At 48.1% G+C, this 16,681-nt stretch overlaps 1 protein-coding gene and 2 pseudogenes across 1 annotated transcript; 2 read left to right on the plus strand and 1 right to left on the minus strand.

Annotated features, from left to right (window-relative positions):
- Positions 1 to 188: 188 nt before the first annotated feature.
- LOC113923821 lies at positions 189 to 1,079 on the plus strand (annotated as a pseudogene).
- Positions 1,080 to 4,300: 3,221 nt separating this feature from the next.
- LOC113920430 lies at positions 4,301 to 5,198 on the minus strand (annotated as a pseudogene).
- A 2,437-nt stretch (positions 5,199 to 7,635) lies between these two features.
- On the plus strand, positions 7,636 to 8,453 carry LOC113920419 (glutathione S-transferase P-like). The gene has a single exon (XM_035724132.1). The coding sequence runs from the start codon at positions 7,668 to 7,670 to the stop codon at positions 8,451 to 8,453; it is 786 nt and encodes a 261-aa protein (XP_035580025.1). The 5' UTR covers positions 7,636 to 7,667.
- The last annotated feature ends 8,228 nt before the right edge of the window (positions 8,454 to 16,681 follow it).

Genomic DNA, 16,681 nt, shown 5'->3' on the forward strand with positions numbered 1-16,681 from the left:
GAGAGAGCCAAAGACCAAATTCCAACTTTACCATGTGCTAAGTATGTGACCTTGGTCAAATTACTAACACAGACACCAATATCGAGAGTTCTTCATTTTCAAAGACTCTTTCAAAGAAGAGTAAAGAGTAATCTAGTCCTGAGCCAGCCCTCCGAGGGTCATTAGCACCAAGATGTCCCCCCAGAACAATGTCTTCCATTAAGATTGAGTGTGTTCTGCCAAAGGGCTGCCAGTGTGGCCCGTCTCCGGTGAGAGAGGAGGCATCCAACTCTCTGCTCTTCGTAGATATTCCTGCAAAAAAAGGTTTGCCAGTGGTATTTGCTCAGCATGTGAGTACAGCAAGTGACCGTGAATGCCCCTGCCAGCTCCGTGGCCCTTCGCCAGTCAGGAGGCTATGTTGCCCCCATTGGAACACAGTTCTGTGCTTTGAATTGGAAGATCAGTCAGCAGTTGTCCTGGCCACAGTAGATAAAGACAAGAAAAACAATCCGTTCAATGATGGGCATGTGGATCCCGCTGAGAGATACTTGACTGGCCATATGGCTGAGGAGACAGCCCCGGCTGTTCTGGAGTGGCACCAGGGGTCCCTGTACTCCCTCTTTCCTGACCACTGCGTGGAAAAGTACTTTGCCCAGGTGGACATCTCCAGTGGTTTGGATTGGCCCCTGGACCAAAACATCTTCTATGACATGTACAGCCTGTCTTGCTCCATGGGCGCCTTTGACTAGGACCTGCAGACAGGAAAGATCTCCTACCACAGAAGTGTTCACAAGCTAGAGAAAGGAGAACGAACCCGAGGGAATGTGCATTGATGCTGAGGGGGAGCTCTGGGTGGCCTGTTGCGGTGGAAGAAGAGTGATTTGATTAGATCCTGAGATGGGGGAAAGACTCCAAACCGTGAAGTTACCTGTTCAACTTCATTTTGCTTCAGAGGGAAGGACTACTCTGAAATGTCCTTGACCTCTGTCCAGGATGGAAGGGACCCCGAGGGTCTTCTGCTGCAGCCTGAAGCTAGTGGAATTTTCAAGATACCTGGCCCAGGGGTCAAAGGAATTCCTCCCTGTGCCTATGCAGGATGAGTGGCAGGCCTTCTTTCTACTGGAGGAACTTTTTTTAAAAAGATTTTATTTATTTATTTGAGAGAGCACACAAGCAGAGGGAGTGGCAGAGAGAGAGGGAGAAGTAGACTCCCTGCTGAGCAGGGAGCCCAATGTGGGGCTCAGTCCCAGGACCCCGAGATCATGACCTGAGCTGAAGGCAGATGCCTAACTGACTGAGCCACCCAGACACCCCTAGAGGAACTTTTGAAGACATGTAGAAAATCCTTGAGCTAAAATTTCAGCCTAGTTACAAAAAAAAAAAAAAAAAAAAATTATTAGCGGCGTCCAATTTTTATTTACAGTTTTCTTTAAGATTTTATTTATTTGTCAGCGGGAGAGAGAGAGAGCACAAGCAGGGGGAGCAGCAGGCAGAGGGAGAAGCAGACTCCTCACTGAGCAAGGACCCCGATTTGGGACTCAATCCCAGGATCCCAGGACCATGACCTGAGCCGAAGGCAGACTCTCAAGTGACTGAGCCACCCAGGAATCCCTATTTACAATTTTTAAATGGTAGAGCATTTTAGTAAGGGGTGACAGATGGTTTTGATAACACACGACAACACCTTCTGCCAAGGTATTATAGAAATGTAAAGAATTGGTCAGCTGTCAACCAGCCTCTTGATTCTTTGCAATTGCTAGAAGGGGAGGGCAAGGGACCATATTCGTTCTGCATTCCATACTTATTATACATACCCAAAGCTTCAAAAAACTAATAAATAATGGCCTAGTTAACAAAAATAATAGTCTAGTCCTTAAAAGCCTCTCAGATTATAGGATATTCTCTAAATTGTCTCAGTTTGAAAAACAAACTTTTGAAAACATTTTATTTTATTTTTTAAAATGGAGGCTGTCATACTTAAGAATAGAGAGATTCGTATAATTATCCCTCAAGTACTCATCATACAGCTTGACCAATTATTAATTGTGGCCAATCTTGTTTTCTCTTTACTGTCCCCCCAACACACACACACACACACACACACACACACACACTCAAGACTTCCTCTCTGTTTCCTTCTCAACCTCTGCTGTTGGATTATTTTAAATTAAGTTCTAGACATTATGTATCTAGAAGAAAAGGACTCTTTAAAAAAAAAGTTTTTACTTATTTAAGTAATCTCTACACTCCATGTGGGGCTTGAACTCACCACCCTGACATCAAGAGTCACATGCTCTTCTGACTGAGCTAGCCAGGCACACCAGAAGAAGATTCTTTTAACACAAACACCATACCATCATCTCATCTTTGAAAAAACAATTATTTGCAGGGCGCCTGGGTGGCTCAGTCAGTTAAGCTACTGCCTTCGGCTCAGGTCATGATCCTGGAGTCCCAGGATCGAATCCTTCATTGTGCTCCCTGCTCAGCGGAGAGCCTGCTTCTCCCTCTGGCCTTCCCCCCTCTTGTGCTCTCTCTCTCTCATTCTCTCACTCTGAAATAAACAGATGAAATCTTAAAAAAAAAAAAAAGAGAAAACAATCATTTGCTTAAAACATCTAATATCCAGTCGAGGATCAAATTTCCCTGATTGCCCCCAAAGGTTTTAGTTACACACTACATTCTGTGACATGACTCTTACATTTCTCTTAATCTATCAAAGTTCCCCTCTTTTTTTTAACCTAAGCAACCAGTGTGGATCCTTTGTCCATTACCTAATCAGTTGTGACTGTGTCACAAGTCCCAGGGTCATTTGCTTTTCCCACCCTTTAGTAGACAGTACTTTGGGCGTCCCCTCGGTGCTACAGCAGCTTCACACCTCTGCAGAGCGGCCAAGTGGGTCCCCATTTCCACCCACGATAAGTGCACCCCATGCAAACCAATTTCCTTGAGATCTTCTTGATGGTAAGTAGGGAATTGGAATTCTTGAGACTTTCTGGTTTTGTTGTTCTCAAGAAATGCAAGAAACCTTTTGGATGACTCACCAAGAGGCTCGAGGGGACATCAAAACACTGAGGTCATTTCACAACATGTGGAATGGATAAAAGAGAAATTTATAGATTGAGATTTTACTTTATAAATATGCATGTAAAAATATTAATAGTTAAGATAATAAACTAGATAAACACAGGCGTAACAATTTCTTCTACATCTCAAAGGTTTTACACATTCACGATAAGCAAAAGTTGGAAAAATTGAGATATTTTGATAAGAATTTGCCACGCATTGGGTTATATATGGTGCTTTTTCAGTTACAAAAGGAGACTCATTTCCTCAGAAGACTCTCACTCCCCTTTTCCTTCCAGATTTTATTTTATTTTTTTTTTACTTTGTGAAGTCACTCCTCTTTCCGTTGCTCTTCATTAGGTTTCCCACTTCGACCACAAGGAGAACTTTCTGGATATGCTCTGGATTTGGTCCTTGGTTACTGACCAGCCTCAGGTACCCCTGGCTGTGCCCCCTTTTACCTGAAATTCTGCTGGCTTCTTGCTGATACAATTCCCCTAATTTTATACACACTCCATGATACATGGGGGTGATTGCTCAAGGGCAGAAGATGAGGCAAACACAGCTCCCAAAGACCTCCAACCTTGGGAGCTGGGGAGTTAATTTCCTTGCCATCATCTCCCTTGGCCTGGAAGGGTAGTCCAGTGGCTTCTACTTGGCAGTTCCTATGACGAGACACTGACTCTTTAAGCTCACGGCAGCTCCGTGGCAATCAGTCCAGTGCATCTGTTCTACCTACACATTCGGAAACCGGGAACGTGATCCTGATGATTGTTGCTTCACATAGCCTGTTGTTGACCCTGGTCAAAGCTTCAGGTGTCACCTGATGCTGTCAAGGCCCTGATTGGTGGGCCAAGTTGGTGGTCTGAGTATTAAGGAATGAGTTCTATCTTAGAGGGAGGGTCAATGGTAACTGAAAGTTTGTGGGGATTCCTCTTTACCTGGCACAGTTACCTGGCAAAATTATACCACAGGTTTCTTGGTGAAAGACTAGGAGGAAGGTATATAATATACAGTTGAGCTGTGAAAGTTGGTCAGGGGCCTCTTAAGTATGGAAATGGGCCTACCTGGGGCTGCAACTCTAGTAAGGTTGGGCCTCTACTCACCAGACCTAGAGAACAGGTATAGTTCATATGCCGTTGGATGATGCCGTTGGATATTTTCTGCTCTCTACTTTAGGGCACCTGGTGTTTGCCCTTCTTGTCCCCTTGTGCTTGGGTAGGGAACTACCTGGCTACTTCTGGCCAATCAGTTCTGATCAGAGGATATGTGCCACTTCAGGACCTAAACATCTAATTGCCAATTTGTCACCTTCCAGAACAATCCATCTGCTGGTGAGTCTGGCCATGTTCAAGATCATGGCTGCTCCATCAGCCTAGATCACAAAGCGAGAAAGTCAAGTGAAAGGGGCCCAGGAACCAGTAATAGACATACAGCATGAACAGGAAGAAAGTTTTGTTATTCTATGTCATTAAGATTTTGACATAATCTAGCATAGTTTGTTTTGCTTTTTTATTATTATTACTCAAAAAAGCTTCATTTTAAAATTTAGCTTTCTAAAAAAAAATAAAAAAAATAAAAAAATAAAATTTAGCTTTCTGACTCTGAGCTTGTGCCTTCAACACTTTCACAACGATTTTCTGCTTCTCAGGAAGGAAAGCACGCTTGATCCTGTCACACACACACTTAGCACACAAGGAGCCACTCATAGGCCCTGCTGACATGTTTTTTTGTTTTATTTTTTTTTTAAAGATTTATTTATTTATTTGAGAGAGTGAGAATGAGAGAGAGAGAGAGTACATGAGAGGGGAGAGGGTCAGAGGGAGAAGCAGGCTCCCCGCTGGGCAGGGAGCCCGATGCGGGACTCGATCCCGGGACTCCAGGATCATGACCTGAGCCGAAGGCAGTCGCTTAACCAACTGAGCCACCCAGGCGCCCTGTTTTTTTGTTTTAGACAAGCTTATAAGAATGGTAGGCTTCACAGCACAAACTCCTCGAATTTGGCCTGGGCATACGCCACACATAGATTTTGGTGCTTTCCTGACCTTCCTGGTACAAAGGTAAATGATTCTCTTACCAGGGGTTCAGGACAGCCTAGTTTTGTTAGAGGCTGTCTTGTAGGACAGCTTACGATGGTAGGTCAAACAATGGACCATTCTGAAAGCCTACAGATGTGTTCCCAAGAAGAAAGTCAGCATACTTTGACACGGAAACTGATGTTGAGAGATGAAGTGTGCCTTAACAAAGCCTGACTTCTGTGGCCTTGACTTAGGAGTCAACTGATGGGGCTAGAAAGCTGATTGTGGAAGCTGTTTCACACTGATACTATTGAGAAAACCACACCTACAATTACTTGGAAGGTAGATCGTGAACCTAGTAAGCTTGTAGCTCCAGAAGAATCTAAAAAACCAAATGTTAGTAGCTTGTGTTGGTTGGTATTGACTGCGTATGGCAAGATACTTCAAGAAAGAGACATTCTCAGGGAATAATGGACTGATTTATTGTCATTGGGATGGGAGGGAATAGAAAGGGCTTTGGCAGTCTTGCTTCCATCCGGAGGCCTCTCCCTTTGGCTTGTAGATGGATCATCATCTCCCCTTTGTTTTCATGAGTGTGTGTGTGTGTCTGTGTCCTAATTGCCTCTTCTTATATAGACACTAGTCACACTGGACTAGAGTCCACCCCAATGACCTCATTTACCCTTAATTATCTCTCTTTTTTTAAAAAAAAAGATTTATTTATTTATTTGAGAGAGAGAGAGAGAGCATGCACAGTGGGGGAGGGGCAGAGAGAGAGGGAGAGAGAGAATCTCAAGCAGACTCCTTGCTAAGCACAGAGCCTGACATGGGGCTCGATTTCACGACCCTGAGATCATGTCCTGAGCTGAAATCAAGAGTTGTATGCTTAATCGACTGAGCCACCCAGGTGCCCCTTAATTATCTCTTTCAAGACCCTATCTCCAGGGTGCCTGACTGGCTCGGTCAGAGGAGCATATGACTCTTGATTTCAGGGTTGTGAGTTTGAGCTCCATGTTGGGTATAGAGATTACTTAAATAAATAAAACTTAAAAAAAAATTAAGACGCTGTCTTTATTCTGAGAGTCTTGGGGGTTAGGACTTGGACATATGAATTTGGGGTGAGGGTGGTACAATTCAGCCCACAATACCCTCCCGCCAAGCTTGATGGGTTCAAGGTACCTGGGATTAAATAGATAGATGGAGATGAGAAGAAAGAACTGTGGGAATGCTTTTCAGCATGGTCAGCAAATTCTTATTGGCTTCTGAATATTGTGGTTGATACAATTTAGAGACTCTAAATCTCATTATCTTCCACTTACAAATGTCAAGTTTTGTTCTTGAAGGAACTTAAACCACAGCCAGATCATTTTGATCCTATGAAGGCTTGGTTTTAGACTTTTTAGAGTGGGTCTATTTCAATTTTGCCCTTAGTCCTAGGGTGTAGTCCTTGGTTCCAGGAAGTGGTCCTTACTTTTAATGTGTGGACCTTCTGGGGTTTCAATGGAAAGCCAGAATGTTTACCAGACTTTTCTAACTTGACAGGATTTGAGCTCCAAATTTTTCTTTCTCTAGCATTGGACCACAGTTGAAATTTCCACTGAGCTTTTGCCTTCCTCTGGATTCCTTGGAATCCTGTCCTGTACATGGGCAGTGCAGGAGTCAGCCAAGGATTTCAGAGGAGTTTGTACACAGATCTTAGGGTTCTCCCTCTGGTGTGCTCTTCTCTCAGGGGTTCCCCCTTCAATGTTAGATGGCTCCGAGGCCCTGACCTCTGATTCCTCAGCGGGGTATGTTGGCTTTTTTCTGCTTGAGATCTATCCCCACCCCCTTTTCACCCACACCTACTCCACCCCAGCCCCCCTCTGCACAGACTGAGTGACCTGGGAGAAAAGCTGAGTAAATGGGGATCTCACTCCATGTTCTTCCCTTTTTTCAAGGATCATAACCTCTCCAGTTTCTACCTACTTTTGTTTGCTCTCAAATACTTTCAAACAGTTGGCTTTTAAAAATATTTTGTCTGGAATTTAGAATTGTTATCAGCGGATAGTTAGTCTGATACAAGCCACCATTACTAATTAGAAATGGAAACTCCTGAAGAGTTTTAAGCCTGCTCATTGCTTTTTCTTTTTTTAAGATTTATTTATATTAGAGAGAGAGAGAGAATGTGCACTCGCACTCAAGAGTAGGGTGGGGAGGGGCAGAGGAAGAGGGAGAGAAAGTCCAAAGCAGACACCTCACAGATAGTGGAGCCTGACCTGGGGCTTGATCTCATAGCCCTGAGATCATAACCTGAGCTGAAATCAAGAGTCGGATGCTTAACAAACTGCCCCACCCAAGTGCCCCTAAAAAGATATTCTTTTTTTTTAAATATTTTATTTATTTACTTGAGAGAGAGAATGAGAGAGAGAAAGCACGAGAGGGGGTAGGGTCACAGGGAGAAGCAGACTCCCCGCTGAGCGGGGAGCCCGATGCGGGACTCGATCCCAGGAGCCTGGGATCATGACCTGAGCCGAAGGCAGTCGCTTAACCAACTGAGCCACCCAGGCGCCCCTTAAAAAGATATTCTTGCGCTCCGTCGCCACCGCCGCCTCCGCCCGCGTTGCAACCATGCCGCCCTACACCATTGTCTACTTTCCTGTGCGAGGGCGCTGCGAGGCCATGCGCATGCTGCTGGCTGACCAGGGCCAGAGCTGGAAGGAGGAGGTGGTGACCAAGGAGCGCTGGCTGCAGGGCCCGCTCAAGGCCTCCTGTCTGTATGGGCAGCTCCCCAAGTTCCAGGACGGAGACCTCACCCTGCACCAGTCCAATGCCATCCTGCGACACCTGGGCCGCTCCCTTGGGCTGTACGGGAAGGACCATCGGGAGGCAGCCCTGCTGGATATGGTGAACAATGGTGTGGAGGACCTTCGCTGCAAATACGTCATGCTCATCTACACTAACTACGAGGCAGGGAAGGAGGAGTACTTGAAGGCACTACCAGAGTACCTGAAGCCCTTTGAGACGCTGTTGTCCCAGAACGAGGGGGGACACGCCTTCATCGTGGGCAACCAGATCTCCTTCACCGACTACGACCTGCTGGACCTGCTGCTGATTCACCAGGTCCTGGACCCCAGCTGCCTGGACTCCTTGCCCCTGCTCTCTGCCTATGTGATGCGCCTCAGCGCCCGGCCCAAGCTCAAGGCCTTCCTCGCCTCCCCCAAGCAGGTGAACCGCCCCATCAACGGCAACGGGAAACAATGGGAGCTTGTGGAACCCCCCTGTGGGATGCGGGGGCTGCCTTCCTTCCTTTCTCCAGGAAGAATAAAATTTCTAAGCAAGAAAAAAAAAAAGATATTCTTGCATAATTTCTTGGTTGGTTTGATTTTGCTCTTTTGTTACGGCTATTTTTTTTAAGATTTTATTTTTAAGTAATCTCTACACCCCCAATGTGGGGCTTGAAAACCCACAACCCTGAGATCAAGAGTCATAGGCTCCACTGACTGAGCCAGCCAGGTGCCCCATGGCTGATTTTTTTTTTTAAACCACTAAATCTTTCCTCTAAGATTTGCTCTGAGATTTTTGTGAAAGCGACCTCTCTTTTTAAAAGAGGTCAAAATCACCGATTTAGATGCTTAACATCATTTATTGAATAATCTATCCTTTTCCCAGAATTTAAAAGTGTTGCCCTGTCACATATACATGACTAGATGTGTGGGTCTGTTTCTGGTCATTTTTCTGGTTTCTGTTGCATTGATCTGTTTATTTATCCCTCTGCTAGTCTCATAGTATTTTATTACAGTAATTTTCTGGTACATATTTTGTTTATATCTGGCAAGACAAGGACTTTTCCTTATTCTTTTTTTCTTTTTCCCAAAATTTCTGTTTGCATGTATTTCTTCTTGCAGATGACATTATCAGTCAATCCCTCGGGTTATAAAAACTTCGTTTGAGTTTGTTCCTACTGCAGTGGTTCAGGCAGCAAAACCTCTCCAATGGGGTTGTAAACTGCTCTAAGGCACCTGCTCACCTTGTTAGCCGCAGCGGCAGCCTCCGAGGCCCAGGGGTCGCTAAGGTTGGACAGATGCGCGGGTCCGGCTGGAGGGGGGCCTCGGCAGCGCCTGAGGTTGCCACGAGGCCCAGGCGGCGGTTGGTGGCCTTCCCCGAGGGCTGCTCTCAGGCTGCGTGCGGGAGCGTCTGGTGATGGACGGGAGCGGGCCTCCTGGGTCTGTGCGCGCTCGGTCCTTGCTCTTGGGGGTGCCCTCCGGGCACCCCGGCGGCGGGCTCGGCGTTAGCGCTGCATCTGGATGGGCGCCCTCTGCTCCCTGGGGCCTGAAGGCTGGGCGGCGGTGGCATCGGGCAGCGTCAGGGCTGCAAGGTGCTGAACGAGGCTCCCCCAACGCCAGGGGCCGTGGGTTCAATTAAAATCGGGACCTAGAGACAGATCTCAACTTACTGTTATTACTTAATATTGTTTACAAGAGTCAAACAGAAAATGAGAAAGTGAAATAACTGGTATGGACATCTGGGAACAAGAAATGAAGTCATCTATTTCTCAGGTAATTGGAAAACCGAAGAGACCTTGGTAAAAAAAAAATCTGGAATAGGTGAGTTTGGGAAGTTTGCTCAATCAACCTAAACAATGCCAAAATCTATGGCTTTTGTCTCCTCTAGTAACAAGAACCTTCATAGATTAATTTCACAAGAAAGCTACTAACTTATATTTTAGACAAACTATAAGATCTCGGTGGAATATGGAAAATAAGATCTGACCAAATGGAAAAGCCTAACAATGATGGGAAACTAAAAAATAAATGTAATTAAAAAAATATTTTCCATTGAATGCAGTTCCAGCAATCTCAAATAATAACGATTTTCTGCAGAAGGAGAAAGATTTAATAAAATAATCTTAGAGTTTATCTGGAAGAATAAATGTCCCAAAGCAGTCAAGAAATAAACAATGATAGTGAGGTAAGACGTAGCTTACCAGACATCAGAACATATTCTAGAGCCCCTCTAATCAAATCAGTATGGTGTCGCCATGGGCATAGATACATGGATCAATAGAACAATTAATTAGGAAACCCAAAAATGCATTGCAACACCCATGAGAATAGAATATATAACCCAGGTGGTAGTTCATTGTGGTGGGATGAGAAAGGTGTATTATTATTATCCACCTTTGCTCCTGGAACATCTTTAGTTCCAGTTCAGTGGACCACATTGGAGGAATGGCTGAGCCAGCCAGGTGGGACCCTGCTGCTGTCCAGGTGTACCTGCTCAGTGGCCTGCTAGGCCCTCTGCTGCTCACTGACCTCAGGTCCATGTCCCTTGACAGGCAACTCCTTCACTCCTTCTCCATATATGTGATACAGGCCTCCATTATAGACCTTACCTCATTGTGCTGCCCCTCTCTCCCACACAGGGGAGGCCCTCCAGGGTAGGGTCATGCCTCAGTCAGTGCTGCAACCTCAGTGAGCAGGTGATGCCCAGTGCAGAGGAAGGCACAGTGAGGAAAACTACACAAAAGCAAAGTGGGGGCCCTGGTGGGCGGGGAATGCAGCCTCTGGTTCTGGTTGTCTGTTTCTGTATAACAAGCTACCCTAAAGCCTAGAGGCTTCAACCGACAAACACTTTATTCTGTCTCACAATTCTGTAGGTCAGGAATTGGGGCAGGGCTCTGCTGCACGATGTTTTTGTACACAAGGTATGAACTGAGGTCACTCAGTGCTATCTAGCTGGCAGATGGCAATGTCCAGAGTAGTTTCCCTCATGTGCCTGGCACCTGGCAGGGATGGCTGGAAGTCTGAGCGCTGCTGGGCTGTCAACTGAAGCTGATTGATGTGACTTTTCCAGTGAGGCAGCTCCAGTCATCAGACTTCCTGCAAGGCAACTGGAGCTCCCCACACAGAGTGTTCCAAGACACAGGAAGTGGAAGCTTCCAGGCTCTTAAGGCCTGGGCCCAGTCTGGTAGACCCTGAATCCCACCATATTCTACTGGTTAAAGCAGTCACAGAGCCTGCCCAGATTCAAGGGCTGGGGACACATCTCACCTCTCAAGGGGAGGAGTGTCAAAGAATTTGAGGCCATCTTGAATCCACCACACCAGCAAAGCTTACTGAGGATACCCCTTTGAGTTAGGGCAGCCGGAACCATGGGAATCACATTCTCAACCTGCATAGTTCTCATCTCCAAAATGTCTACTCTTGCCCTCCGGGCCATGGAAGGATCTGGGAGTTGTGCTCCAACTCTTTAAGGCTGCCCCACTCAGGGGCTCACCTCTCCCCTTCTGGCCTACCACCTCCTCCTCTGCGGTCTCAGGCCCTCCCCAGGCGCTTCCCAGAACCTCCTCATGTGAACCAGGGGTTACAGAACCTGAGTGGGTATGGGGCCAGACACGCAGCTCTGATGCAGGGGTGTCTTTTTCTCCTGTAGCTGCTGAGAAATGCTTATGCTAGACCTGGTCTGTGCATCTCCCTAGATTTATTTGATCATTGTCTGCCTGATATTACAGGTGACCCTTCTAGAGGACCACCTGGTACCTCCCCATTCTTGAGGCACAGGGAAGATTTGGATCTTTAATTGGAGGGAGTTTGCTGAGCTGGGCATAGCCTTCTGGTGCGGGCCTCATCTGCCTAGTTCCCCCCTGACCACCTGGCCTTGTGGCACACCTGGCCCCCACATTCTTGCTGCTTGTCTCTTCCTCCTGTCCTGGAACTTGTCCCCACTGGGGTGCAAGCAACTGCAGACCCACTTGGCACCTGTGCATGCATATTGGCCTTCAGAGCTATGGGCTGCAAGACAGCAGATGGCGTGGGCCACTGGCTTCTGTCCCCTGGCTGGCCTACCCCACAAACTGCAGCTCATGCCAGAATGCACCACCACAGCCCCGGGATTCAGCTCTTCTGGTTCCTACTGGGGCCGTGAGGGGCACCACACATATGAGCAGGGGTAGAAAGGCCCCTGGGGCGGGCACCCAGTAAACTCAGCAACTGGGAGATGGGAGTGTTTTTTCCCCTTTTGTTCTCTGAGGCAGACTCCTTGATGTTATGGTGGTTCATACAGCCCTCTTCAGACATCTTTCGCAGCCAAACAATCTCTGTGCCTGTTACAGAGCTGTGGTCAGCTCAGCCAGCCCTCCCTTAGGCCTTCCCTCTCTTTTGCCTGCCTCACTCCTGCTTCCCTGGGATTCACTCCTCAAAAAGTGTTAGCATCTAAGCTTTTGCCTCAAATTCTGCTTCCCAGGGAATGCAGGCTAAGACAAAGCTCATTTTTCACACTTGGTGTCACAAACATCCTGTGACATCAGTTCTTATCAACCAAAGTCACTTAGCACCTCCTCCTGTTTGTTGGGCACCAGAAGAGACCTTGGGGACATGGTGGCCAGCAGATACAGTCCTGGCGCCCAGAGCCCTTGGGGTGGGGGAGGTGCCAAGGGAGATGAGGGGGACAAACATCCCACTGTATAATAGAAGTAGAAAAAGTAGGAAGGGCAAATCTAGAAGACTTAGGCCTTTATGTCTATTAGTGGTCATTTCTAAAACCTGTAAGCTGGGGAAAGGGAGCTGTGGCTAAATTCATTAGAAATTCTTGTTGCCAGATAATCTCTTTCCTGAAAGCCTGTGGGAATGGGTGGGCTGCAGGGCTGGCCAGGTGAGTACTGGCAGTCGTCTCAGAAGGTGCTGGCCAAGGCTCTTGAGTCACCAAGGTGTGGCCAGCTTGACCACACAGGCTAGAGGACAGGATGTTCTGGTGGAATGGAGAGAGGATGACCAATTTGGAATGTTAAAACTGCGAGGGGAGGAGACCCTCCCTATCCCCTCAGAGGGTGGACCAGAAGTTGGGAATCCATGTGTAATGACCTCTGACCCTCCTTCTCATTCTGGGACTTGGTGCATCACCGAACACTAGTCTTTTGGAGAATTTCATTCTAGTTACTTGCTCAATGCAGAAGGCATTTTTGGTGCTCTGCCCAGGTCCTGAGGCCACCACTCACCAGTCCTGTGGACCCATCCACCCCCTTCTAAGGGCTGACATCTGAGAGTTCTTCACCCTGGAGGGAACCGGAAACGCTTGGGTGTTTAGGTACCTGCAGGGTAGCCCATAGTAAAGAATTGCTAGCTCAGCTCTGCTGTCTTGAGGTTGGCTTAAAACCCAGGCATAACTTACACTCCAGAGTTCCCATCAGCATCAGGTGGAGGCTAGGACTTTGCCTGACATGACACCTTTGGCTGCCTTTTCCATTCCCTACTCTGTTCACACTACTTCCAGGTCTGGCTGAGCCCTTCCCACCCTGACATTTCACTGTTCCTCAATTTGAAGTCCTGGGAATTCGAAATCAAAAGAGGCAAGAGCATCACGTGGGTGACCCTCAGGAGCTGGCCAAGAGCGGCCCTGCTCCTGGGGCTCTCAGCAGGTGGGTAGGGGGCAGGATCCTGTGGCTGGCATGGTGAGGTGAGGGCCTACAGGATAGCAGCTACAGTCCTTCCTCTTTGAAAGCTGCAGGGGTATAGGAAGGAAGTCTCAGGAGAACCTTTCCTGGGCCTCACCTGGGTCAGCCCTACCCAAACACAGCACTGTTGCATGGTTCCATCAGGAGCCAGCTCTGAGCACAGGATGGCTGAGGCCGGGCCCGAGAGCAGGGCAGAGGGAAGGAACAGGACTGTGGGGAATACCTATTCCTTAATGGACCTCCCAGAGAGCTCCTGCTGCTGTGACCTTCACTGAGGCACATAAGTGCTCAGGTAAGAACCCCCACACTTTTTGGGGTGCCTGAGGCCCAGCTCTGAGGGGAGGCTTTGTCACTCCTGATACCAGTTTCCTCTTCAAAGCCTCGCCCTGCCCCCAGCTCCTGTAGACTTCTGTCTTTGTGTCCTCAGCAGGCGTTGGACCCAGGAGGACCAGGGGGGAGCCCTGTCCCAACTGTGGGGCTCAGAGATGTCCAAGTCCTCGCACCCAGGACCCCTGGATTCTAGTCTCTTCCTGCACTGGCCAGAGGCAGGAACAGCAAAACCTGTAATGGAGAGAAATGCAGGCCAGCTATCTGCCATGAGGTTGAAAACAAAATAGTCAGGGATCCCCAGGCCTGGATTTTTTTTCATGGGGACACATCACTTCTATTCAACAAGTCTAAAGATCAGAAACCTGAATCCAAAGACACTCCAGCTCAGGGCTGGGCTGCTGGGGAGAGGGATCTGAAGTCCTATTATGCTTGTCAGTTAGATCTGGAGTTGGCAGGGTAGGGCATATATTAGAAACTTAGGTTTTTAGGCTTAGGGTTCTGTAAACTCAAATACTGTTTTTCCTTCAAGTCCCCACATTAAGGCAGTTTGTTCTCATTTGTGCTTTTCTGTTCAGTGCGGTCTAGGCTGGTGCTGCACACAGGAGTGGCCATGCTGGGCATTGCACTGGGGAGGGGAGGCTGGGGACGGTGGGGGAGGCCAACCCTCAGAGCAGGGGTCCAGATCCCTGACCAGGCCCGCACCCCAGAATCCCGCCACAGGAACTTTGGGAAAATAAGCCTCCAGAAGGACCACGCCGATGTACAAAGATGCTTATGGAGAGACTTCCAGGTCATGGGTTGCAATAGTCAATTAAAACTTCCTCATAGATATTCTCTCCCCTGGTAACTAACAGAGTCAGCTACAAAATATATAACGAAATTCCAGCCTTTTGAATAATTAATCAACCGTTTTTAGAAGTGAGAGCAGAATACAGCTGTCCTCGCACAGATGGGCAGTGCCTCAGTCTGGGGCTCCTGTGCCTCTTGTCAGCCCCTGCCTCCACTCATGCCCTCTCAACCTACAGAGACGGGGAAGAACATAAAACCTCCAGCCTCGTAGGGCACCTCGGAGCAGAAAGCAGACCGGGGACTCCCGATCAAGATGGCAGATGGATCACTGTATCTAAGTTGGCTGTCTCTCCAAAACTTGCATGAAAGTCATAGTAAAGGGACATTTGAAAGGCATAAACCCCCAAAGACGGGGAAGGAGAGGAAACCACATGATCTGGAACCCAGAAGCAGAAAGATGAGTGGAAACTGACTCAGTGGCCCCGAGAAAGCCATGTCCTAAGCCGGCAATGGGAACAACAATGAACCACCCATAATCACTCGATTACACGGAAGATGTGGGGCGAGGAGGGAGGCCAGCGAGGGGATCGCAGGATGGTGTTAGGAGCCCTCGGCATCCTCCCCACTCTGCACAGCTCTCCCCCCATCAGAGTCGAAGACTGCAGGGTCTCCAGGGTGAATGGGGGAATCTCTGCCCTGGGGGCTGGGCATCAGGCAAAGGAACTGGGCTTGGAGGTCCTGAACCAAAACAGGGGGCTGAGTGAATACTGAGATGCCTCTCTCCCCCCACCAGCCCTCTTCTCTACTTGGCTCCTCTCTGGGAAAACTGATGTCAGGGGTCCCCCAACAAATAGCCCAGCCAGATCGACCTGTGGAGAAGTAGGGTTGAGGAGCCCCACCCAGCCTCCAGCTTCTTGGAGGCTTGCTCGGGAAGGGGTGCAGCGCCCAGCTTGGGTTCCTCTGAGGTACCTTGGAGGGCTGTCAAGCAGCTCTGTGACATTCTTTCTAGATTGTGGGGTCCCTTAAGCCTCTTGGCTTCTGCTCTGGGGCTTTAACCAACAACAGGAAAAGTCTCTTTCCACATCCTTCTAAACAAGATTCAGCAGCATAATCTTTTTTTTTTTTTTTACAAATATGGAGATAGCTAGCAGAAGAAATACTAGGGGATCGAAAATGGTTGCTTCCAGGAGGTGGAACTAGGGAGTGGGAGGGATGGGACAAGGGACTATTTTTCATATAAGCCTTTCAGTATGATTGATTTTATTTTATTTTATTTTATTTTATTTTATTTTATTTTATTTTATTTTATTTTATTTTATTTTATTTTATTTTATTTTATTTTAAGTAGGCTCCACACCCAGCACGGAGCCCAACATGGGGCCCGAACTCACAACCCTGAGATCAAGACCTGAGCTGAGATCAAGAGTTGGACGCTTAACCGACGGAGCCACCCAGGTGCCCCAGATTTCATTTTTAAAGGATGTGTTGGTATCCGTTAGATGACACAAATAAAAACTACGAAACAATCCCAGGAATTCCTTTGCCCTGGCCTGTCCTCAGGGATTTGTGGGGCAGGGGGAGCCTCACTCCTCAAACCTGTCACATGGTTACTCACCCTGCCACTGTTGCGGACACAGAGTCCCGAGTGGGGACAGGTGGGCAGGGGTGGTCGGGGTTGCTGCTGTGAAATCGTAGGCTTACCAGTCCTCGGGGAGAAGCTGTGAAGTTTTCGCTCTCAGAACTGCATTTCTGAGAAGCTTTTAGACGATGAGGGAAAGGCCAACTCCCTGGTGGAGATCACAGCCTCTTGGAGTGAGAAGAGCAGAGGGGCCGGCCGGGCTGGAGGGTCTGTGCTCTGGGGCATGAGTGTGGGCCTCCATCCCCTCTGTGTCCACAGGCAGTGAAGGGAGGAGCCCCAGGCTCTGCAAGTCAGCCCTGTTCTGGGGTCCCACCCCTTACTCTCCACATCACCTCCCACCTCCGTCCGGCCCTCTCTAGAAGGCCTAGCATCTTCCTGGACCTGCAGCGAAGGCCACTTCTGGCTCTCCAGGGAGGTCCTGCCCTGAGCACAGCT

Source organism: Zalophus californianus, chromosome 15, assembly GCF_009762305.2.
Source record: "Zalophus californianus isolate mZalCal1 chromosome 15, mZalCal1.pri.v2, whole genome shotgun sequence".
NCBI classification, from domain to species: Eukaryota; Metazoa; Chordata; class Mammalia; order Carnivora; family Otariidae; genus Zalophus; species Zalophus californianus.